General features: G+C 41.4%; 1 protein-coding gene across 1 annotated transcript; it reads left to right on the top strand.

Annotated features, from left to right (window-relative positions):
• Positions 1-2,101: 2,101 nt before the first annotated feature.
• Positions 2,102-26,033, top strand: LOC135466896 (UNC93-like protein MFSD11). The gene is made up of 15 exons (XM_064744652.1): positions 2,102-2,265; positions 4,329-4,387; positions 5,405-5,512; positions 5,777-5,856; positions 7,400-7,496; positions 8,690-8,872; positions 11,176-11,210; positions 12,195-12,260; positions 12,998-13,123; positions 16,935-17,103; positions 18,881-18,944; positions 19,569-19,640; positions 22,038-22,214; positions 22,902-22,917; positions 24,900-26,033. The coding sequence occupies exons 1-13, from the start codon at positions 2,107-2,109 to the stop codon at positions 22,194-22,196; spliced, it is 1,377 nt and encodes a 458-aa protein (XP_064600722.1). The 5' UTR covers positions 2,102-2,106; the 3' UTR covers positions 22,197-22,214; positions 22,902-22,917; positions 24,900-26,033.
• Positions 26,034-26,054: the final 21 nt, after the last annotated feature.

Genomic DNA, 26,054 nt, shown 5'->3' with positions numbered 1-26,054 from the left:
AAGCTGACTTTAATGCAGGAAAGAAATGTAACAAGTATCAAGGATTTGTAGAGCAGATTCAGGTATAAAGGATGAAGGCAAGTAGTAATTACAATTATTATTTTGTACTTTCCGCCAATGGGCCAATTTATTTATTTGACCATTTTTTTTACGCCGTACTCAAGAATATTTCACTTATACGACGGCGGCCAGCAGAAAGTTTGTACATGTAACAACATAACTAACAATTGTAGCTAACGTTGTAATGAATAATTAAACTTGACTCGATCTCCTTGAGCCACAGTGTATTCATGATAATAAAGTTCAGCATGAAAATTCACCTTCTATGCTTATTATTTTTACAGGAAGATTATGTTAGTTTATTCAAGTAAAGAATTAACAACGCTTGTTGTACGTTACAGAGACTTATTAACGACTATGAAGACTTTTGTGGCAACGACGTTGTTGTATATTGTCAAAATACGACCTAGATATTTAAATATTTAAAAGTAGCCAGTAGTTTAGTTAAACATGACTTTAAAAGCTTCTGGAAACGGAGAGAAAAATAATTCTAAAGATACTATACTGCTGGTATCGATGCAAGGATTACGGGTTGAATTCAATAAAAAATATTTGAATAATATAATTGTGCTTAATTTTCCTGAATGTACGTTTTTTTTTTTTGTTTACGTAACAAGTTAATATAGCTGACCTGTCAGCATCGCCATTTAAAGCTGACTGGACAATATTTTAGGGTTAACGAGGTTCCACGATTAAGTGCGTCCTTTTCCATTGTTGGGCGATATTACACGATTAGGCGCCGCATTTTAAGACGATTATGCGCAGTTACACGACTAAACGCAGTACGTTACCGCGACTAGGCGCTGTTACACGATTAGGCGCTGTTACACGATTAGTCGCAGCGTTTTCCCACGACAGGTATTTTATCATGATTAGGCGCTATCACACGATTAGACGAAATACACGATTAGGCGCTCGACCAGGGTTGGACTTGAAAAAGGGCCTGAAAATCGCAACCAGCCAGTGCTTTAATCATAAGTCACCGTTACCCCCCATTTTTTAAAATCTTTAATGATCGACGACAGTGGAAACACTGGAAACGTACCAATGATGCTCATTGGCTAGCGTCATGCAGTAATCATCAACGAACCACGCGGGATGTTGGATACAACCTCTAATCTCACTGGATAAGGGCTTGTTCTTACAATAACCAAAAAGAGCGGCGAACGTGACTTCAACCTCCCTGACCTTATTCGGCAAAAATTAGTTACCAACTACGAACCCAAGGAGGGAACTGCATCCCAACCTCCGATCCCATTGGCCAACTGCGAGGCTAACGAACGACGTAAGCTAATTATTCAGTGTGTCAACACATGAAAACTGACGGCGACCAAAGAGTTAATGTGCTTCAACCACACATTATACAGATCCACGTGAGACATGTTGATCTAGGCCTATATATAGAGATATTTAATGACTTTGACTTCATTTTAAATTACCACACGAAAGCAGCTCCTATTTTCTTCAAGCGACACCTACAAATGAATTTATATAGACCCCATGTTATGCAATACTATTACCACTTAGTTTAATATGGATTAATTTCCTAATTGCTATCTAGGCCTATAGGCCTACACATACATGGATTTACCGCAAGCGCAATACACAATACATGAATAACAATGGTCTATGCTAACATTAACCCAACGTAAAGGAGAAGACAACAAAAAGAAGAAAAATATCGTCATTTCAGGACGCGCCACTAACTATGGGCCTACATGTACATACATGCATAAAAGCTCCTTTATTCATATTTTCCAGACCAGAAATTAGTAATAAAGATACCTTCACTTAGACCCAGTTTAAAACGGCCTCGGGTGACCCTCGCCTCAGTCGAAGCCCATTTCCAGAAAAAACAATAACATAACTCGATCAGATAATGTAAATAAACCCATTCCATCTGCAACACCATTATCATATTTGCCGGTTATTAACATGCTTGAACTCTTTCAAAGATTGCAATGTACTAGTTTAATCTACACAATCTCGTACCTTGCTGAAGTGTCCCATCCATCATGATCATGTGACTGGTAGAGACCGAACAAGATGGCAGACGACGTGGAGAATGAGTCTGAAGAGACACCGACCACCTTGGCCGTTCAAGGCCCGGCCAAGTACTTTGATATTCGTTTTTACAATATCATCGTTCTTGGGGTTGCCTTCATGCTTGTTTTTACAGCATTTCAAACGGCGTCTATGGCAGAGGTAAAGTGCGTGATGTGAAAAGTTTTCTCTGTGTCTCGAAGTTTGCTCTGTGTCTCGAAGTTTGCAAATACTACACCCCAGACTAGCCTACATTGCTCTACCTTTGCTAACTCTCTGGCAGAGCTATGTCACACTGTATTTGATTTTCTTGGACTCAGTTCTTGTCTCCTGTGAAAGAACAGACTTGCAGTTGCACAAATATACGGGCTACAATCATTGCCTCACGTAAAAACGAAACCAACCTGTAATGGCGCGTGACTTTTGTACTTTTGTATACGTAGCATTTGGTCCTGGTTAAAATTTTGCAGAACTGATTTAGTAAGTAATTCAGTTCTAATAATTAGTAAGCACAGTTCTCATGTATGTCTGAAATATTTGCATCAATTATAGGCTTCAAAATGAACTGTGTTAAGGAAGCGTTGATGAGAACTTTTTACCCGGGGAAGGTGACATTATTTACACTCACAACAGCAATCATGAGTTTATGGATAGAGGTTTTGTTTTAATGTTGGCCAGGAGACCAGCAGATTGCTAGGGAATAAAGTTGATGTACCGGTAGCCAAGGATCTCGGCTATGATCTTAAAATGTGGGGAGGGGAGGGGCCTCCCTGGCTCAGTTGGTTAGCGCGCTAGCGCAGCGTAATGACCCAGGAGTCTCTTACCAATGCAGTCGCTGTGAGTTCAAGTCCAGCTCATGAGTACGGCGTAAAACACCAAGCAAATAAATAAATAAATAAAATATGAGTTTAGGCATAGATCACAGCCAAGGAGTCTTCCAAGTTGAAATAGTGGTATTTAAAAACAGCTTAGCGCATAGAAACTCCGGGCCTCAAAGACTGGTGCAAAATAAACCAATACATGCATTTACTGGGGAAAATTCCAATAATTTGTGTTCACCAAGACATTATCTGTTCCCCTGCCAAGTTTTGCCACATACTATAGAATTAAAGGCTGGTAAATCCAAGATAATTTACAGTTGTGACTTACGCTCAGATATCGTGTTACTGCCGAGGCATGAATTTGCAATTGTCTGAAGGCTACGGAGCAGAATGATGGATCCCACAATTGGTGCGAAATGTCAAATTAAGTTTGCAGTGAAAAGGTGGGTTATCCTCGGCAACCACTCTATTCTGAATTCTAGATTGTGACAAAATGTGCGTAAATATTTTAGCTTTGAGAATTGACATGCTATATGTGTATTCAGGACGAATCTAACATGCATACATCAGAATTGAATGAGAGGGTAGCTCTTTGTAATCATCTTACAAGAATTGGGTCCCTTAACTCTCAGGCTAAGAGTGGCCAGCAGTTCCCTAATTTCAGTGTAGATAAGCTGCCCTTAAACCGAGGTCTTAGGCTAACATACGGACATTGTATTGCGTATATTTATGCAAGTTTGTATCACATAGAATATGATATGGTTCTACTGGAGTCTTAGCAAAGGTAAAGCCTTGTAGGGCTAACGACAGACACAGTGTATGTTCACATACCCTCTCTTATGCAGTACTGTAGTTTTCCTATGATATATAGATAACAAATTAAGCATAGAGCTATGTGGAGTTGTAGGTTGTTGACTTATTTTTGAGCAGATATTTATTGTATGTAGCAGATTATTGTATGAAGTGACGTCACTCTGTCATTTGACAGGCCTTCCCACGTACGTCAGCAGTGGTTTTGAACTTGCAACGATTGCATTCGTAAGAGGCTTTTGAGTCCACTTGAATACTAAAGCTCCTTGATCAGGAATAAAATATATTTTCATGTGACTCTGCATCAAATCAAAACTATAAAACACAGTCATATTCTATGTTCCTAGCTGCTGTGAGAGATGCACCATTTTATTAGCTCTTAATCTGTAGCTGTCCCTCTCTCAACTTATCAGTATGACAGCCACAGAGCTGTATTTTTCTTCTCTACATAGCAAACAAGATGTGGCCTGTGAAATCACCAGGGTTGTGAGAAAAACATTTTGTTGTCTTTTAGTAAATCTATTAACTGACCCATTGCTAATCTGTTTGTGTCGTGAATTTTCACCTGAGTATGTGTATTACGTTCCATTTCAGGAAAGTGTCTTACAGAGTGCACAAGTTAATTCCTCATTTACTGGAGATGGTTACACCAGGTAGGTGTAAATCTGTAAGCTGATAACAAACAGTTAAACCAAACATATTGAATGTTGAAAATTACTGTATTTAAAGCACGTAGATATGTTTAGCAAAATAAATAAGGTTTGAACTATATTGAATGGAAGCAGCAGTTGGTAACACATAGAAATGCCAATTTTAAATTTGTCTGATTTCCCATTATGGACTTCAAGGTACTGTTTGCTGTTGTGTATCATGCACACATGGTGTCCTGTAGGCAATGTGTGAACTGAGTTGGAGGGCCCCCCTGTAGCCTTGTGGCCGTTGTAGAGCAAAGGCTAGCAGCTCCCTACAGTTCATGTCACAGCCTGTTTCAAACAAGCAAATAACTAAACAACATCTGTATTCAGGAAGTGAAAATCGGATGTCTTTTCTGTTTGGCTTTTTTGAGGATTTTATAAAGCTCATCATTCAGCCCTTTCTTTGATGGCTGAATTAGCAAGTCTCATACGACGGTCAAGTTGCCTGTAATCATAAGGCATTCTTGACGAGATCTGGTCCATATTTTGTAAATCTGTTCCATTTTTAGGCCATGTATGTAACTTTACAATATCCTGTGTTGTGTAACTGTAATCGCAAGCCACACTCGGACATGGATTATTCTCGGAATTAATTGTAAAGGTATAGCGATTGGCTCCTGCTGTCAGTGTTGCACACCTAGAGAAGCCTCATCTGCATGAAGGGAATGTACCTCCGGATGTCACGAGGTCAAAGGTGGCTCTGTCGTGGTGGAGTGGATTTTCTGACGTTTGAGGACTGAATTCTGTCGTTTTTCTTCCATTTTCGACGTTTTAATTGATAGGAATTGATCCCAGGAACCTCAAACTGTATGTCTACGGAGTGGAAGGCTCAGCACTGGGAATCTACTCTAACCTAACCTTCTGAACTTTTCTGTCTCTCACATGATCCATGACAATTCTGCATCTATGTAAACCACATTGTTCATATCTTTATGCTCTGTGGAAACTGAACTGTATCCCTGTTGTCTGTTACAGCCTGGCCATCATCTATTCCATGTTTTCTCTCTCAAACTGGGCAGCTCCCTCCATCCTGAGCCTTATTGGGCCTAAGTTATGTATGATTGTTGGTGCGGTGATGTACTTGTAAGTATTTACATGCACAGGTCTATTTCCTCCTCAGTTGACCATGTCTTGTCAGTGAGGGTTGTGTTTTGACCGTTCACTGTTACATAAAATTACTTGGCAAATAAGAAGTTAGAGGTAGAACTTTCCATTTGACATGACATCTTGATTTGGCACTTTTTGCATCTTTTGATGGCCGACATTAAATAATGCAAGTAACTTGTAGCTGTGGCTAAGAAATTGTTTATCCATGATAAATATGGTCAAGTATTTCTTTGTTCACAGTTTATTTATTCTCCAGTTTCTAAAACCAATGACATGGGCGTTGTATACTGGGTCTGTTTTGGTTGGATTTGGGGCAGCAAGTAAGTATGATCTACCAAGCTATATATACATGTACATGCAGTTTTTTAAGACGTACCATGCTGTTGTATTAGTTACCTCTCAAACTACCCACATTTCATGTTACCCGCACATAACTATCAGAAGGCTTTGTTCTGTTGAGTTCACAACAAAGGTACTTAAATTAATCTTAAAGCAATATATTTGTACATGTGTAAAGCATTTTGTTCTATATTCATATAAGGGAAGGATTTTAAGTTTGATATTGTGTGTTAGAGATCTGATATGCTAATAAGTCAATTCCCATTATTACATATGGATTTTTCATAGCGTACTAAAAAGTATTTCTGTTACAAAAATGAAAACAAACTTTTAAAAGCCCTAGTCTATCACTGGTACATTTGCATTGAAAATTGAAACAAAATACATGTACACGTATCCTACTTGCTTGATATATTGATTTTGTGTGGGAATCCCCTTAAAGACATGAGGTGTATATGGGGTGTACGCCTCATGTACACCTGGGTGTGAGGTATAGATGAGGTATACACCCCACCTGTATTATCTGAGGTGTACTGTACCTCAAGTTTGAAAAAAAATTAACACTGAGGAGATGTACCTCAGGTACACCTTAGAAACTTTGAGAGATTCTTTTATTATAATTTAGTGGTCCTGTACCTCAGGTACACCTCAGCAAGTTTTTTAAAGTCTTAGAGCGAGATCAGATTTACATTTTACTTCAGACGAAAATAACAAATGTTTATGTTCAAAGGAAAAATAAATATAAGCCTTTGTCTTACCCTATAATGACTTACCATTCAGTGTGCAAATATTGACCAATCACAGAGCAAGGATATATTTTCCCCTGATTATTTCAAAATGACTGCCCTGAACAAGGTGCACATATATTCCAGGCTGTGAGAGGACTAATTGATGCTTCCTGGGACAGAATTTGTGACATGTTTGGGCACATGAACAGTTTTAAAAGGCATAGAATGGGAGTAAATTTTAATCAAGCATCTAGAAAGCCTCATGTAAATGTGTATCACTGTTGTTGCTGTAAGTCAGCTGAGATTTATCGATACTGTTAACAAAGAACGGCATGTACTTACAAGCTTACTTAAATTTATCTATTAATTTATACAGTCAATTTTAAGTGTTTTGAGCTTGTTTTCTATCAAAAACAAGTTCAAAAGGGGTAAGCATGTACCTCAGCTGTACCTTAGATATACCTCAGGCATCATAGTTTTTAACTAATATTTACAGGGTACACCTCCACTGAGGTTTATTATAGGTGTACTTGAGGTACTAATTTGCATAATTGGCAGTACCTCAGATACACTTTCAATACACCTCAGATACACCTCAAGTATACCTTAGACACACCTCAGTTCAGATATGCAACACCCCAGAGGTACACAGACAGAGGAAATAATCTCTGTACTGGCTAGTTTGCTGGGTCTCTGGCACTAACTCTGATTTTACCCACATACATCTATCATAAACAGCTACATTGTTTGTGTATTGTTTAATTTCTCATGTATCTTGTTTTATTGTGTTTTGCAGTTTTATGGACTGGGCAGGGTAATTTCCTCACTATTAACTCAGACACTGAAACTGTGGGCAGAAACAGTGGAATTTTCTGGGCTTTGTTACAATGCAGGTCAGAGTTATGCTGTGTAGTCAGTGTTTGTCGTGCAAAAATAATTACATATGCTGATATCCGATGTACTGAATTTCTGTTTTGTTAAAAGTGTATAAAGCAGAATTACTAGTAACACTGCTTGTGTGGGTCAGCCATAATTACTGATTAAGAGCTCCCACTGATCCTTGAATTCCTGGAAAGTATTAGAATTTGTTGGTTTTAAAATTTTGTTAATAGCTTTTCAAGACGTTGAAAACTCATTGACAAAGTTAAGTAAGCTACTAAAACAATATCCATCTGACTCCATATGAAGTTTTGTAGTTACACTGAATGGTCCTGGAAAGAGCTGGGAAAACATGGGATATTAGGGTAATTTTCTGTAAGGAGTGGGAAAACATGGGATATTATGGTAATTTTCTGTAAGGAGCAGGGAAAACATGGGATATTATGGTAATTTTCTGTAAGGAGTGGGAAAACATGGGATATTATGGTAATTTTCTGTAAGGAGCAGGGAAAACATGGGATATTATGGTAATTTTCTGTAAGGAGTGGGAAAACATGGGATATTATGGCAATTTTCTGTAAGGAGTGGGAAAACATGGGATATTATGGTAATTTTCTGTAAGGAGTGGGAAAACATGAGATATTATGGCAATTTTCTGTAAGGAGTGGGAAAACATGAGATATTATGGTAATTTTCTGTAAGGAGTGGGAAAACATGGGATATTATGGTAATTTTCTGTAAGGAGTGGGAAAACATGGGATATTATGGTAATTTTCTGTAAGGAGTGGGAAAACATGGGATATTATGGTAATTTTCTGTAAGGAGTGGGGAAAACAAGTGGTAAACTTGTTCATCAATTTGATTAAGTTGTTCGATTATTGTTTATACTCATACTCATGTTTAATAGTTTCAGCTTTTTTATGGTAACCTGTACTGTCATGTTTATTGTTTTCAGCTTGTTTTTTGGTAACTCGTTCTCTCATGTTTGTTGTTTTCAGCTTGTTTTATGGTAACCTGTTCTCTCATGTTTAATAGTTTCAGCTTGTTTTATGGTAACCTGTTCTCTCATGTTTGTTGATTTCAGCTTGTTTTGTGGTAACCAGGAATCTCATGTTTGTTGTTTTCAGCTTGTTTTTTGGTAACTCGTTCTCTCATGTTTGTTGTTTTCAGCTTGTTTTACCTGTACTTTCATGTTTATTGTTTTCAGCTTGTTGTTTGGGAACCTGTACTCTTACCTCACTCTGAGGGGGAACTTTGACATCCCTGTGTCAGAGAGGACCAAGCTGTTCCTGGGACTGTCTGGGGCTTGTGGGCTGGGCATACTCACCCTGGTCCTACTCCGCAAGAGAAGAGAGAGAGATTCCAACAGTCTTATAGGATTGAATGCCAGGTGACAGCAGATTTGACTTTCCATGGATATGTTTATATTTGATACACTGAAATTCCTAAATCAATACCCAGACAAAAACTATAGTGTTGGTCAATAATTTTGAATGATTGGGTTAGTCAGAAACTAAAAAATATATCAGTTTTGTACCAGTACTTGATGCAGGTTTTGTACCTGTAATTGATGGAGGTTTTGTACCAGTACTCAATGCAGGTTTTGTACCAGTACTTGATGCAGGTTTTGTACCTGTAATTGATGGAGGTTTTGTACCAGTACTCAATGCAGGTTCTGTACCAGTACTTGGTGCAGGATTTGTGCCAGAACTTGAAGCAGGTTTTGTACCTGTAATTGATGGAGGTTTTGTGCCAGTACTTGATGCAGGTTTTGTACCAGTACTCAATGCAGGTTTTGTACCAGTACTTGGTGCAGGTTTTGTACCAGTATTTGATGCAGATTTTGTATATGTAATTGGCGCAGGCTTTGTACCAGTACTTGGTGCAGGCTTTGTACCAGTACCTGATGCAGGATTTGTACGAGTACCTGATGCAGGATTTGTACCACTACTTGATGCAGGTTTTGTACCTGTAATTGATGGAGGTTTTGTACCAGTACTTGATGCAGGATTTGTGCCAGTACTTCGTGCAGGATTTGTACCTGTAATTGATGGAGGTTTTGTGCCAGTACTTGATGCAGGTTTTGTACCAGTACTCAATGCAGGATTTGTACCAGTACTTGGTGCAGGTTTTGTACCAGTACCTGATGTAGATTTTGTATATGTAATTGGTGCAGGCTTTGTACCAGTACTTGGTGCAGGCTTTGTACCAGTACCTGATGCAGGATTTGTACCAGTACCTGATGCAGGATTTGTACCACTACTTGATGCAGGTTTTGTACCAGTACTTGATGCAGGTTTTGTACCTGTTAGTGATGGAGGTTTTGGTACTAGTACTTGATGCAGGTTTGGACCAGTACTTGATGCAGGTTTTGTACCAGTACTTGATGCAGGTTTTGTACCAGTATTTGATGCAGATTTTGAATATGTAATTGGCGCAGGCTTTGTACCAGTACTTGGTGCAGGTTTTGTACCAGTACCTGATGCAGGATTTGTACGAGTACCTGATGCAGGATTTGTACCACTACTTGATGCAGGTTTTGTACCAGTACTTGGTGCATGATTTGGACCAGTTCTTGATGCAGGATTTGTACTTGTACTTGGTGCAGGTTTTGTACCAGTACTTGGTGCAGGTTTTGTACCAGTGCTTGGTGCAGGTTTTGTGCCAGTACTTGGTGCATGATTTGGACCAGTACTTGGTGCAGGTTTTGTACCAGTACTTGATGCAGGATTTGTACCAGTACTTGGTGCAGGTTTTGTACCAGTACTTGGTGCAGGTTTTGTGCCAGTACTTGGTGCAGGTTTTGTACCAGTACTTGGTGCAGGATTTGTACCAGTACTTGGTGCAGGATTTGTACTTGTACTTGGTGCAGGTTTTGTACCTGTACTTGGTGCAGGATTTGTACTTGTACTTGGTGCAGGTTTTGTACCAGTACTTGGTGCAGGTTTTGTACCAGTACTTGATGCAGGATTTGTACTTGTACTTGGTGCAGGTTTTGTACCTGTAATTGATGGAGGTTTTGTACCAGTACTTGGTGCAGGTTTTGTACCAGTACTTGGTGCAGGTTTTGTACCAGTACTTGGTGCAGGATTTGTACTTGTACTTGGTGCAGGTTTTGTACCAGTACTTGGTGCAGGTTTTGTACCAGTACTTGGTGCAGGTTTTGTACCAGTACTTGGTGCAGGATTTGTACTTGTACTTGGTGCAGGTTTTGTACCAGTACTTAATGCAGGTTTTGTACCAGTACTTGGTGCAGGTTTTGTACCAGTACTTGGTGCAGGATTTGTACTTGTACTTGGTGCAGGTTTTGTACCTGTAATTGATGGAGCTTTTGTACCAGTACTTGGTGCAGGTTTTGTACCAGTACTTGGTGCAGGTTTTGTACCAATTCTTGATGCAGGATTTGTACTTGTACTTGGTGCAGGATTTGTGCCAATACTTGGTGCAGGTTTTGCACCAGTAGGTTTCCACCCACCATAATGCTGGTTGCCGTCGTATAAGTGAAATATTCTTGAGCTCAGCGTAAAACACCAATCAAATAAATAAATAATTAAATTGTACCGGTACTTGATGTAGGATTTGTACCAGTATGTGATGGAGGTTTTAATGACTTACTGTTTATGAGGATGTGATTCGGTACCTGAAGTTTTTGTATCAGTATTTGATGACTCGCTGTTTCAGCACATCGATAAGTAAGGTCAAATCGGACACTCCTCTGGAGGCACTCAGTAAGTATAAGCATTGTATAATTTGATGTTTGTTTTTAGTTGTTATTTGGGTAATTATACAAAACCAGATTGCATGAAATCAAGGCAGCATTAAAAGTGACAAATGAGTGAATGATTTTTACTGTTTAATTTTAGAGAAAGCCGGTAGTTTGTGACTGATGGAGTGTTTGATGGAGCGTGTGACTGATGGAGTGTTTGACTGATGGAGAGTTTGACTGATGGAGTGTGTGACTGATGAAGAGTTTGACTGATGGAGTGTTTGACTGATGGAGTGTTTGACTGATGGAGTGTTTGACTGATGGAGAGTTTGACTGATGGAGTGTGTGACTGATGGAGAGTTTGACTGATGGAGTGTGTGACTGATGGAGAGTTTGACTGATGGAGAGTTTGACCTATGGAGTGTTTGACTGATGGAGTGTTTGACTGATGGAGTGTTTGACTGATGGAATGTTTGACTGATGGAGTATGTGACTGATGGAGAGTTTGACTGATTGAGTGTATGACTGATGGAGTGTTTGACTGATGGAGTGTTTGACTGATGGAGAGTTTGACTGATGGAGTGTGTGACTGATGGAGAGTTTGACTGATGGAGAGTTTGACTGATGGAGAGTTTGACTGATGGAGTGTTTGACTGATGGAGAGTTTGATGGAGCGTGTGACTGATGGAGAGTTTGACTGATGGAGTGTTTGACTGATGGAGTGTGTGACTGATGGAGTGTTTGACTGATGGAGAGTTTGACTGATGGAGAGTTTGACTGATGAAGTGTGTGACTGATGGAGAGTTTGACTGATGGAGAGTTTGACTGATGGAATGTGTGACTGATGGAGAGTTTGACTGATGGAGTGTGTGACTGATGGAGTGTTTGACTGATGGAGTGTTTGACTGATGGAGTGTTTGACTGATGGAGTGTTGATTGATGGAGTGTGACTGATGGAGTGTTTGCCATGTCTTGTTTACGTGTAGGTCTGGGATGATTGTTTCAGAGCGTTCCTTCCACCTGCTGAAGACAAGAGAGATGCTGTTTTTAAGCTTGACCTTTGCCTATACAGGTAAGACAGTTTTCTACAGCTACAGATCCACTTTGACTAAAACCATAGTAACCAGTGATGTGCTGAAGAGGATGACGTTGAGTGGACTCAGCAAAGTTTCCAAAAACCTGCCAACATTTGTATAAATGACATTTTAGTCCAGTGTCGTAACTAATCAGAACTTGAGTGTATGGCGTGAATATGTTCTAAACTATACCTACCATAACGATGTCTTAATAACTCACTGATACTTTGTACTTCCAATAAGCAGGATTGCAGCATTGCCAGGTGTACTGAGATGTACATGTCTGCACCCTGAGGTTGTGCTTACAATGTTACAGGTTTACAATCTCCCATTAGGAACGAGAAATGATTACGTCTTTGTCAGTAGGGTTATATTTACCCTTAAATTCCTCCCATTAAAGCCACGACTGCTGAATGGCTACTGCTGGCCATTCCCTTGACCCATTAGTTTGGGTGTTCAAATCCAGCTGGATCATTCAGTTTGGGTATTCAAATCCAGATCTTTTTAGCTGTGACTTTTTGTCAGAAGAATTAGATGGTACCTTACACTGAGCAGTATTTTCCTGAAGCTCTTCCTCCACCATAAATTTGACTATCCCTATATAAGTTTCTAAACCATTAAAAATCAGTCATATAAATAAATAAAAACAATGTGTCTAAACTTTAGAGAGTGTATAGGTGTAAGTGATAGTTTGTAATTGTGACTGACCAATGAAACCCCTGTATCTGTGTAGGTTTGGAGCTGACGTTTTTCAGTGGTGTCTATGGCACCTGTGTAGGACATACTCAGCATTTTGGGAATGACGCCAAAGGTCTGCTGGGTATTTCGGGCATGTTCATCGGAGCAGGGGAGATCATAGGTCAGTATTATCTATGTGGACAAAACCTTATGGTAATTGCTTGTTAACTAATTGGCCTTTTCACCAGTAATTTACCAGCCGATGGCTATATCTAACAAACTATCTCTAATCAGGAAAAATGATAAAAATACCTCAGTGAGGTTTCAGAGAGTGATCAATGAAAACATGGAAAATTGCTAATATATATGTCAAAACCGTTTCTAAATATAAAAACAAATTTTGTACTTGGATTGATGAGCGTTTTCTAAGAGTTACATATTGCATATACAAAAATAAGTGAAGAAGTTCTGATTAGGTTTTAATTATATTCTCAACATGAATATCACCTGATTGGTGGCAGGAGTGTGTGAAACCTTGTACAGAGTGCATTGTTAGATCAGTTGTCAGCCATGCTGGTGTTTATAGCCCTGATTGGTGGCAGAAGTGTGTGAAACCTTGTACAGAGTGCATTGTTACATCATTTGTCAGCCATGCTGGTGTATATAGCCCTGATTGATGGCAGGAGTGTGTGAAACCTTGTACAGAGTACATGGCTACATCAGTTGTCAGCCATGCTGGTGTATATAGCCCTGATTGGTGGCAGGAGTGTGTGAAACCTTGTACAGAGTGCATCATTACATCAGTTGTCAGCCATGCTGGTGTTTATAGCCCTGATTGATGGCAGGAGTGTGTGAAACCTTGTACAGAGTGCATCGTTACATCAGTTGTCAGCCATGCTGGTGTTCATAGCCCTGATTGGTGGCAGGAGTGTGTGAAACCTTGTACAGAGTGCATTGTTAGATCAGTTGTCAGCCATGCTGGTGTATATAGCCCTGATTGGTGGCAGGAGTGTGTGAAACCTTGTACAGAGTGCATTGTTAGATCAGTTGTCAGCCATGCTGGTGTTTATAGCCCTGATTGGTGGCAGGAGTGTGTGAAACCTTGTACAGAGTGCATTGTTAGATCAGTTGTCAGCCATACTGGTGTATATAGCCCTGATTGGTGGCAGGAGTGTGTGGAGCCTTGTACAGAGTGCAGTGTTAGATCAGTTGTCAGCCATGCTGGTGTATATAGCCCTGATTGGTGGCAGGAGTGTGTGAAACCTTGTACAGAGTACATGGCTACATCATTTGTCAGCCATGCTGGTGTATATAGCCCTGATTGGTGGCAGGAGTGTGTGAAACCTTGTACAGAGTGCAGTGTTAGATCAGTTGTCAGCCATGCTGGTGTTTATAGCCGTGATTGATGGCAGGAGTGTGTGAAACCTTGTACAGAGTGCATCGTTACATCATTTGTCAGCCATGCTGGTGTTCATAGCCCTGATTGGTGGCAGGAGTGTGTGAAACCTTGTACAGAGTGCATCGTTAGATCAGTTGTCAGCCATGCTGGTGTATATAGCCCTGATTGATGGCAGGAGTGTGTGAAACCTTGTACAGAGTGCATCGTTACATCAGTTGTCAGCCATGCTGGTGTTTATAGCCCTGATTGGTGGCAGGAGTGTGTGGAGCCTTGTACAGAGTGCATCGTTTCATCAGTTGTCAGCCATGCTGGTGTTTATAGCCCTGATTGGTGGCAGGAGTGTGTGAAACCTTGTACAGAGTGCATCATTACATCAGTTGTCAGCCATGCTGGTGTATATAGCCCTGATTGGTGGCAGGAGTGTGTGGAGCCTTGTACAGAGTGCATCGTTACATCAGTTGTCAGCCATGCTGGTGTTTATAGCCCTGATTGGTGGCAGGAGTGTGTGGAGCCTTGTACAGAGTACATAGTTACATCATTTGTCAGCCATGCTGGTGTATATAGCCCTGATTGGTGGCAGGAGTGTGTGAAACCTTGTACAGAGTGCATCATTACATCAGTTGTCAGCCGTGCTGGTGTTTATAGCCCTAATTGGTGGCAGGAGTGTGTGAAACCTTGTACAGAGTGCATCATTACATCAGTTGTCAGCCATGCTGGTGTTTATAGCCCTGGTTGGTGGCAGGAGTGTGTGAAACCTTGTACAGAGTGCATCATTACATCAGTTGTCAGCCATGCTGGTGTTTATAGCCCTGATTGGTGGCAGGAGTGTGTGAAACCTTGTACAGAGTGTATCATTACATCAGTTGTCAGCCATGCTAGTGTTTATAACCCTGATTGGTGGCAGGAGTGTGTCAAACCTTGTACAGAGTGCATCATTACATCAGTTGTCAGCCATGCTGGTGTTTATAGCCCTGATTGGTGGCAGGAGTGTGTCAAACCTTGTACAGAGTGCATCATTACATCAGTTGTCAGCCATGCTGGTGTTTATAGCCCTGATTGGTGGCAGGAGTGTGTGAAACCTTGTACAGAGTGCATCATTACATCAGTTGTCAGCCATGCTGGTGTTCATAGCCCTGATTGGTGGCAGGAGTGTGTGAAACCTTGTACAGAGTGCATTGTTAGATCAGTTGTCAGCCATGCTGGTGTATATAGCCCTGATTGATGGCAGGAGTGTGTGAAACCTTGTACAGAGTGCATCGTTACATCAGTTGTCAGCCATGCTGGTGTTTATAGCCCTGATTGATGGCAGGAGTGTGTGAAACCTTGTACAGAGTGCATCGTTACATCAGTTGTCAGCCATGCTGGTGTTCATAGCCCTGATTGATGGCAGGAGTGTGTGAAACCTTGTACAGAGTACATGGTTACATCATTTGTCAGCCATGCTGGTGTATATAGCCCTGATTGATGGCAGGAGTGTGTGAAACCTTGTACAGAGTGCATCGTTACATCAGTTGTCAGCCATGCTGGTGTATATAGCCCTGATTGATGGCATTAGTGTGTGGAGCCTTGTACAGAGTGCATCGTTACATGAGTTGTCAGCCATGCTGGTGTATATAGCCCTGATCGGTGGCAGGAGTGTGTGAAACCTTGTACAGAGTGCATCATTACATCAGTTGTCAGCCATGCTGGTGTTCATAGCCCTGATTGGTGGCAGGAGTGTGTGAAACCTTGTACAGAGTGCATTGTTAGATCAGTTGTCAGCCATGCTGGTGTATATAGCCCTGATTGGTGGCAGGAGTGTGTGACACCTTGTACAGAGTGCATTGTTAGATCAGTTGTCAGCCATGCTGGTGTATATAGCCTTGATTGATGGCATTAGTGTGTGGAGCCTTGTACAGAGTGCATCGTTAGATCAGTTGTCAGCCGTGCTGGTGTCTATGATAGGCAGTGTCCAGCTAGTTTAGTCTATGATGGCGAGCAGTTGAAACATGAAAATTTTTCATGTGAATATCCAGTAGGGTACATATGAAGGGGACTGTTCAGCGGCCCAATGGGTAGAGAGTCCGCTTTGATGTCAGATGACTTCGCATCCAACCCAGGTTGGGCCATGCCAGTTACTTTAAAAAATGGTACTTGGTGCTTACTGGCTTGGCGCTCATCAGGAAGGGGTGAGAGCAGGAAAAGAGGAATGGCTGGCCTGGTGTCAGTATAATGTGACTTCATTGGCGGCAGCATTTTGGAGGCATGGACTCGCCCTGCCATGAAAAGAAAGAGTATATGATGTACGCACACCTATTGACTCTGTATTGTCATATGACTGAGAAATTATTAAATGTGCTGTCGCTTCGCCAGTTTATTGTAAAGCCTCCAGTTCAAGGTGATCCCACCCACTCCATCCTGTGATTCTGTTGTATTGTATATTTATTGCTAAAGCCTCATTTACATCACCTGCCAGAAGTATTTTGGATGTACAGGTCACATTCATGTCTGTATGACATGCACTTGTGTATTTACTAATGAATGGTAAGGAAAAGTCAGTGGTGTCTATCTGGCTGTTAATATCTGTAGCTGCATGGTCTGTTTCTTTGCACAGCTGGTACCATGTTTGGGCTGTTTGGCAGTCGCACCAATAAGTATGGCCGTGACCCAATTGTGCTGGTGGGTTATGTGCTGCACATGGCTGCCTTCTATCTAATCTTCATCAACCTACCCAGCAACTCCCCGTTACAGAGCACCATGGGATCCACTTACATCGAGGCCAAGTAAGATCTCTTACATCTGTTGTTTTACATGGCACAAGGTCAGCAGGCCTCAGTGGGCCCAATGTCTGGTCAGGTTAATACTGTATACAGTAAGTGTGAACACAGAGAGAAAATATATCACCAAACACTATTACAAACACTAAAGCATTCCAAACAAATACTGTACCAGCTACACGATTGTCTGCACTGCACTGATTCTTCTGTACTGGCAGTCAATAGGTCATAAAATAATCTGATTTTCATAGTAAATGTTCTCCTGGTTTCTGCAGGAGTTAGACTCAAACTAGTGTAATTGTCTGCCCTTGTGTGTTCATGTGGAATTCTAACTTGTACCACATCATCTGCAGGAGTTGTAGACCTGTTAGCCTCTCAGATTACTGTAGTTATCTGCCCTTGAGTGTTCCTGTGGAATTCTAACTTGTACCACATCATCTGCAGGAGTTGTAGACCTGTTAGCCTCTCAGATTACTGTAGTTATCTGCCCTTGAATGTTCCTGTGGAATTCTAACTTGTACCATATCATCTGCAGGAGTTGTAGACCTGTTAGCCTCTCAGATTACTGTAGTTATCTGCCCTTGAGTGTTCCTGTGGAATTCTAACTTGTACCACATCACCTGCAGGAGTTGTAGACCTGTTAGCCTCTCAGATTACTGTAGTTATCTCCCCTTGAGTATTTCCTGTGGAATTCTAACTTGTACCACATCATCTGCAGGAGTTGTAGACCTGTTAACCTCTCAGATTACTGTAGTTATCTGCCCTTGAATGTTCCTGTGGAATTCTAACTTGTACCATATCATCTGCAGGAGTTGTAGACCTGTTAGCCTCTCAGATTACTGTAGTTATCTGCCCTTGAGTGTTCCTGTGGAATTCTAACTTGTACCATATCATCTGCAGGAGTTGTAGACCTGTTAAACTCTCAGATTACTGTAGTTATCTGCCCTTGAGTGTTCCTGTGGAATTCTAACTTGTACCATATCATCTGCAGGAGTTGTAGACCTGTTAGCCTCTCAGATTACTGTAGTTATCTGCCCTTGAATGTTCCTGTGGAATTCTAACTTGTACCATATGATCTGCAGGAGTTGTAGACCTGTTAGCCTCTCAGATTACTGTAGTTATCTGCCCTTGAGTGTTCCTGTGGAATTCTAACTTGTGCCACATCATCTGCAGGAGTTGTAGACCTGTTAGCCTCGCAGATTACTGTATGAACATGAACTGTTAGCCTCTCAGATTACTGCAGTTATCTGCCCTTGAATGTTCCTGTGGAATTCTAACTTGTACCATATCATCTGCAGGAGTTGTAGACCTGTTAGCCTCTCAGATTACTGCAGTTATCTGCCCATGAGTGTTCCTGTGGAATTCTACCACATCATCTGCAGGAGTTGTAGACCTGTTAGCCTCTCAGATTACTGCAGTTATCTGCCCATGAGTGTTCCTGTGGAATTCTACCACATCATCTGCAGGAGTTGTAGACCTGTTAGCCTCTCAGATTACTGCAGTTATCTGCCCTTGAATGTTCCTGTGGAATTCTGACTTGTACCACATCATCTGCAGGAGTTGTAGACCTGTTAACCTCTCAGATTATTGAGAATGAAGCACAGCAACACACCTGTGCTGGCATCATTTAGAATGTCACACTGTCCTTATCTATGGCACAAGAGCTTCATCAAAATATAAATAGAAGGTATAGTTGAGCACTCCATGGTGAAAATATTGCATTATAAGGCAGATCTGTACTGCATGTATTGGCCAGCCTAAGTGCTGTATTTGTTGTTTTCAGTGTATATGTGGCCATTTTATGCAGCTTCTTGCTTGGATTTGGTGATGCCAGTTTTAATACTCAGGTAAGTGGAAATTAACTTACATTGATACAGATTAAAAAGCTGAATGCATCCCTGACTGTGGTTGAATAGAAGTTCACCTTGTTATGGTATTGTGGAAATATCCATTTTTTGATCACTAGACACTGAGGGTGCAGGTTGTGTCCTCGCTGCTTGTGTTGCTTTGGTGACAATACAGCCAAGCTATCTGTGATGCTTGTCAGGCTGTTTGCTCAGTCCAAATCATTGAAGACATCTTGTCTTAAGCCAATATGGTGTACATAACTCACATGTGGAAAAGCTTGCCATGAACTTGCCAAAGGTCATGGGTTACCTGGGTACTCTTCCATCCCTAATGTACTGGTCACCATCATATAATAATACATACATACATACATACATACATGCACATACATACACACATGCACGCACGCACACACACAAAAATACACATACACACACACACACACACACACACACACACATACACACACACACACACACACACACACACACACACACACACACACATACAGATTGTCATAAAGAAGTGATGAGCGGAATGAGATTCGTCCAGCAGTGACAAATTTCCGAAGCTCTTCTACATCTATAATAATTGTCTAACATTTGAATTTGTTATTTTTCCAGCTTTATTCTCTGTTGGGATTTATGTTCCCTGAAGACAGTGCTCCTGCGTTTGCTCTCTACAAGTTTGTTCAGGTAACTTTGTCACCGCAGTATTCTCTCACCTAATTCACGAGTATAAATACCACTTCCCTGATGATGACCACACCTGAATTCTGTGCTGGGAAATGTTATCTCTATGCCATTCCTCCTTAGTCCATAGACCATGGGACATATGAATTGTGGTCCATTGATTAGTTAAAAGTGTAGTGTAACCGAAAACAAAAAAGCCTCATTTTGACTCAATATTTTGGCACTTTATTGAGCCATCATCAGGAGTGAGTGAGTAAATTTCAGAGTGAACGTTACAGATATATATACAGGTATGGAGATAAAGCCATGAAGCTTGGTGTTAAATCAACATAAGCTATACATACAGGATACTTTGGACATATGGTCTTCATTTTTTGTAATGCCTATGTATTTCCATGTCTATGTGCCTCCATGTCTGTATGTTTCCATGCATGTGTATTTCCATGTCTATGTGCCTCCATGTCTGTATGTTTCCATGCCTGTGTATATCCATGTCTATGTGCCTCCATGTCTGTATGTTTCCATGCCTATGTATATCCATGTCTATGTGCCTCCATGTCTGTATGTTTCCATGCCTATGTATTTCCATGTCTATGTGCCTCCATGTTTGTATATTTTCATGCCTTTGTATATCCATGTCTATGTGCCTCCATGTCTGTATGTTTCCATGCATATGTATTTCCATGTCTATGTGCCTCCATGTCTGTACGTGTCCCTGCCTATGTATATCCATGTCTATGTGCCTAAATGTCTGTATGTTTCCATGCCTATGTATTTCCATGTCTATGTGCCTCCATGTCTGTACGTGTCCATGCCTATGTATATCCATGTCTATGTGCCTCCATGTCTGTACGTGTCCATGCCTATGTATATCCATGTCTATGTGCCTCCATGTCTGTATGTTTCCATGCCTATGTATATCCATGTCTATGTGCCTCCATGTCTGTATATTTCCATGCCTATGTATTTCCATGTCTATGTGCCTCCATGTCTGTACGTGTCCATGCCTATGTATATCCATGTCTATGTGCCTCCATGTCTGTACGTGTCCATGCCTATGTATATCCATGTCTATGTGCCTCCATGTCTGTATGTTTCCATGCCTATGTATATCCATGTCTATGTGCCTCCATGTCTGTACGTTGACAGAGGCATTACTTAAGGATAACAATTCCTGGATTTATTGTGTTGGTGACGTTTCGATGTAGGTTCTTACATCGTTATCAAACCATATGAACATACAGAGATACAAGACAACATATATACAGTAAGTGAGTAAGTGGTGTCAACAACAGGCAACAATGCCTGTTGTTCCCTCTGAAAGAAGCTATGTCTGTACGTGTCCATGGCTATGTATATCCATGTGTATGTGCCTCCATGTTTGTATATTTCCATGCCTATGTATTTCCATGTGTATGTGCCTCAATGCCTGTGTATTTCCATGACTATGTATATCCATGTCTGTGTGCCTCCGTGTCTGTATGTTTCCATGCCAATGTATTTCCAAGTGTATGTGCCTCCATGTTTGTATATTTCCATGCCTATGTATTTCCATGTGTATGTGCCTCCATGTTTGTATATTTCCATGCCTATGTATTTCCATGTTCATGTGCCTCCATGTCTGTATATTTCCATGCCTATGTATATCCATGTCTGTGTGCCTCCATGTCTGTATGTTCCCATGCCTATGTATTTCCATGTCTGTATGTTTCCATGGCTGTGTGTATCCACGTTTGTGTGTTTCCATGGCTGTGTGCCTCCCTGTTTGTGTGTTTCCATGGCTGTGTGCCTCCATGTCTGTGTGTTTCCATGGCTATGTGCCTCCACGCCTGTGTTTCCATGGCTGTGTGCCTCCACGTCTGTGTGTTTCCATGGCTGTGTGCCTCCACGTCTGTGTTTCCATGGCTGTGTGCCTCCATGCCTATGTATATCCATGTCTGTGTGCCTCCATGTCTGTATGTTCCCATGCCTATGTATTTCCATGTCTCTATGTTTCCATGGCTTTGTGTACCCATGTCTATATGTGCCTCCATGTTTGTGTGTTTCCATGGCTGTGTGCCTCCACGTCTGTGTGTTTCCATGGCTGTGTGCCTCCATGTCTGTGTGTCTCCATGTCTGTTTGTTTCCATGGCTGTGTGCCTCCACGCCTGTGTGTTTCCATGGCTGCGCACCTCCACATTTGTGTGTTTCCATGGCTGTGTGCCTCCTTGTCTGTGTGTTTCCATGGCTGTGTGCCTCCATGTTTGTGTGTTTCTATGGCTGTGTGCCTCAGTGTCCTCCCTTCAGGGGCCAAGTGAAGAGAACTTGGACATTGTGGCCTTCTGTTTTTTTTAGCTCCTGCAAATGCATTAATCTTGATAAAACTGTACGAGATGCTGGCATCATCTGTTGTGATTACAGTCGGTGGCTGCTGCTATTGGCTTTGCCTACAGTTTACAGCTGCTGCTGCACTGGCAGCTGCTCATCCTGGTGGTAACAGGCACGCTCGGGGCGTACGCCTTCTGTGTGATTGAGTGGAGCTGCAACCGGGCAGCAAAAGAGGGCTACATCCAAATTTGACAGGAGGACCAGGGAGAGGTGAGTGGGACACATCATGGGGACCGTTCTGCTGGCCTAATGGTTAGAGCCTCTGCCTCAAGGTTGGGAGAACTGGGATCAAAACCGCATCGACTTAAAAAAAATGATACTTGTTGCTGCTTCGCGCTCACCACTTGGGTTAAGGCAAGGAGACTGGACTGGTTGGCACATTGTCCATATAATGTCACTAGGTGGGGTTTCATGACTGGTGTCTTCGGCAGCATGGACTCGCTGTGCGTCACACTATGTGTACACACACCTACGTACGATGTTAAACCCCCCAGAACACATACGTACATACATGTTGTGGAAGTGCATCTGGAATCACTACTGTACAAGACATTTGATTTTACATCACCTGCAGGATGACACCTGTTTTTGTATGTGATTGTATTTTACACACAAGATTTATAGTGATGGAAGGTTGTTGGGAGAAAAGTAGAATGTGAAGGCACTAAAGCTATTGCCTCAACAACAGTTTCTTACTTTGCACCACACATAATTAATTTATTTGATTGGTGTTTTTACGTATATGTGAATATTTCACATATACAGTGTTGGCCAGCATTTGCCACAGTGGTAACACTACTGCATATCATGTGACATATCATGTTTCCCATACCCTTTCCAAACACCGGGGGATGTTTTGTTTATGAATGTATGTACCTGTATTACCTCTTTGTCTAGGGAGAAGTCCACACTGGTGAGTTACCTGTTTGATATGCATGATCAGGAGCAGTTACAGTTAACAGACTTTCATTTCTAACATTTCCAGTTGGTCAACAGAGGCTGTGTTCATTCACAATCTTTCACATTACCTGTAGGTACTGGGGCCCTGCTCACAAACCACTCACACTATCACCTGTAGCTACGGGGACCGCATTCATAAACCATCCACACTGCTACCTGTAGCTACTGGGACCAGGTTCATCCACACTGCTACCTGTAGCTACTGGGACTGCGTGCATAAACCATCCACACTGTTACCTGTAGCTACTGGGACCCTGCTTACAAACCACTCACACGATTACCTGTAGCAAGTGGGACCGCACTCACAAACCACTCGCAGTATCACCTATAGCTACTGGGACCGCGCTCACAAACCATCCACACTGTTGACTGTAGGTACTGGGACCGTGCTCACAAACCATCCACACTGTTACCTGTAGCTACTGGGACCGCGTTCATAAACCATCCACACTGTTACCCACTCACAGTGCTACCTGTAGATATGGGGGCCATGTTCCCAAGTCACTCACAGTACTACCTGTAGATATGGGGGCCATGTTCCCAAACCATTTTCAGCATTACCTGTAGGTACAGGGACCATGTTCACAAGTCATTCACAGTATTACCTGTAGGTACTGGGGCCATGTTCACAAATCACCCACAGTACTACCTGTAGATATGGTACAGCTTTAGCCCTAGTTACATCACAGCATTTACTGCCATGTCACAGCTTTCTAATGTTTGGTGATGGTTCTTATGTGCACCTGTTAGCTATCATGGCAATGTAATGTCTTCATTGGCGATTGCTACAGGAATGGGGAAACTACACGCCAATAGAACTCTTCGTTTTCATTCTATGACGTTGCAGTGCATGTGTACTTCATATATTTTTTATGAGCACCAAACATTTATAATTGTGAAGTAATAAATGAGAGAACAAACAGGTTCACATTTTTGGACCATCTTGGTTCAGGCAGGAACGAGCTCATTATGTGCACCGGCTTTCTGTATCTCAAGAGAACTGTGTGGCTGTGCTCACTAGGTGTCAGGTGCAGAAGTTTTTGTCGTTATTATGAAAATTTTTAGAACTGTAATTTGCATTAGTTATTTTTTAAAACAATGTATTGGAGCTATTTATGAGGAACAGGAGACTTGTAAAATCCTGGGGATTACTAGCATGTGTAATTGTTTGCCACATCCATTTTGTAGGAAGTCCAAATATCTCGTAGAACTGTTATCATAGACATGTACTTGATTTAGGACTACCCAAACCTTGTATGTATCCAAATTTAATGAATGTACAAAATGAAATATTCAGGGAGGAGTTCACCGAGCTCAATCCATCTTCCAGTTGCTTTTGGAGATGGACACCGTAACTTGGTCTGTGTTCACATGATATTCAGTGTTGCCAGTAATGATACGGGCCCAGTTGTGTTCAGATATGGACACCCAAACTGTCAGGAAAATGTATAACGACTTTGGTTCATCGGACAAATATATACATTCTACTTAAGCTGGGGACTCCACTAGCAGATGGTTGCGGATAACTTCCCGGGACTATGCCTGGTCTCCTCCCACCATAATGCTGGCCGCCGTTGTATGATTGAAATATTCTTGAGTATGGCGTAAAACACCAATCAAATAAATAAATAATAAATAAGCTGAGGATTTAAGAGCACACAGTTCTGAGACTCTTATTGTTGATGGCACGTCCGTCTACATTGTTACAAAATATTTATCATGGTCATGACATAGCAACCTTCACGTTGCACACTTCAGTAGACGAGGTTCCATGCTTAAAAATTTAATTTTGCATTACATCATAGCGCCAGTTGTGACAAGGGATGTAATTTAGTCACACTTTTTGTTTCTTGAGGGTCACTATAATACAGCATTTTCCTTTATTTTACAAGTAATTCCATGTATTCAGTAACAGTGTTGTGTTAACTGTTTCAGAGGTGACTGGAGAGAGCCATTTATAGATGCTATACTCCAGCTGGCTGGCTGTTTCAGATTTGACTGGAGACCATTGTTGACATGACTCCCAACTCCCTGACTGGCGAGATTATTTAGAGATTAAACCACAGCAAACCTGTGATTTAGAGCAGTGGATGGGAAAATGGGGGTCAAACAAATCAGTTTGTACTTGTACTGTACATTGAACTTGTTTGCAAGGGTTGTTGGGTATGTGGCAAGAGCAGTGGATTTATACAAGGTTTTCCTGGTTAGTCAATTACCTGGGAAGAGTAGAGGCTTTCATCAGGGTTTTCCTGGTTAGTCAGGTACATGGTGAGAGTAAAGGCTTTAATCAGGGTTTTCCTGGTTAGTCAGGTACATGGTGAGAGTAAAGGCTTTAATCAGGGTTTTCCTGGTTAGTCAGGTACATGGTGAGAGTAAAGGCTTTAATCAGGGTTTCCCTGGTTAGCCAGGTACATGGTGAGAGTAAAGGTTTTCATCAGGGTTTCCCTGGTAAGAGCAGAGGGTTTCTGCAGGGTTTTTTCGTCTAAACCATGACAAAGGCAGGTTTTCCTGGTTAGTCAGGTACATGGCGACACTGGAGGTCTTCATCAGGGTAGGTCAGGTACCTGGTGAGAGAAGCTTTTGATGAAGTCTTCTTGGCCACAGATATCTGGGTATATGTGATCACAATTCCATCTGATATTGTGCAACTCTCATTCACAAGTGTCAGACTTGGCCTTGCATCAATTTCACACATATCTGCCAATGGCATTGGCGTCTGCATGCCGTTTCGGGTTCCCTTCACATTTAAGGCAGATAACTCTCTCTCCGTGAACGATTGTGGAGCACAGCGTTCAACACCAGTCAGTATACACGGGTTTACTTCCAGCAGAGAAAAGCTGAATGTTGACGTGGTTTGCGTTGAGCTTCACCTGTGTTCTGTCAGAAAGATTCCTCGTATAGAGAGCATGATTTTCTCTTTATTTTTCTATTATGGGAATAGATGCATGTAAATGATCTGATCAGACTTAAGAACAATAAAAATTATATTAAATTTTATTTCTTCATGCTTTGCGATTACATGTACTTTTGTATTATATAATTGAATAAAAATCTTCTGTACAAATATTATGTCATTTGTATGGGTGCATA

Source organism: Liolophura sinensis, chromosome 1 (genome assembly GCF_032854445.1).
Source record: "Liolophura sinensis isolate JHLJ2023 chromosome 1, CUHK_Ljap_v2, whole genome shotgun sequence".
Taxonomy (NCBI): Eukaryota; Metazoa; Mollusca; class Polyplacophora; order Chitonida; family Chitonidae; genus Liolophura; species Liolophura sinensis.
This window is presented reverse-complemented; position numbering and strand designations above follow the sequence as displayed.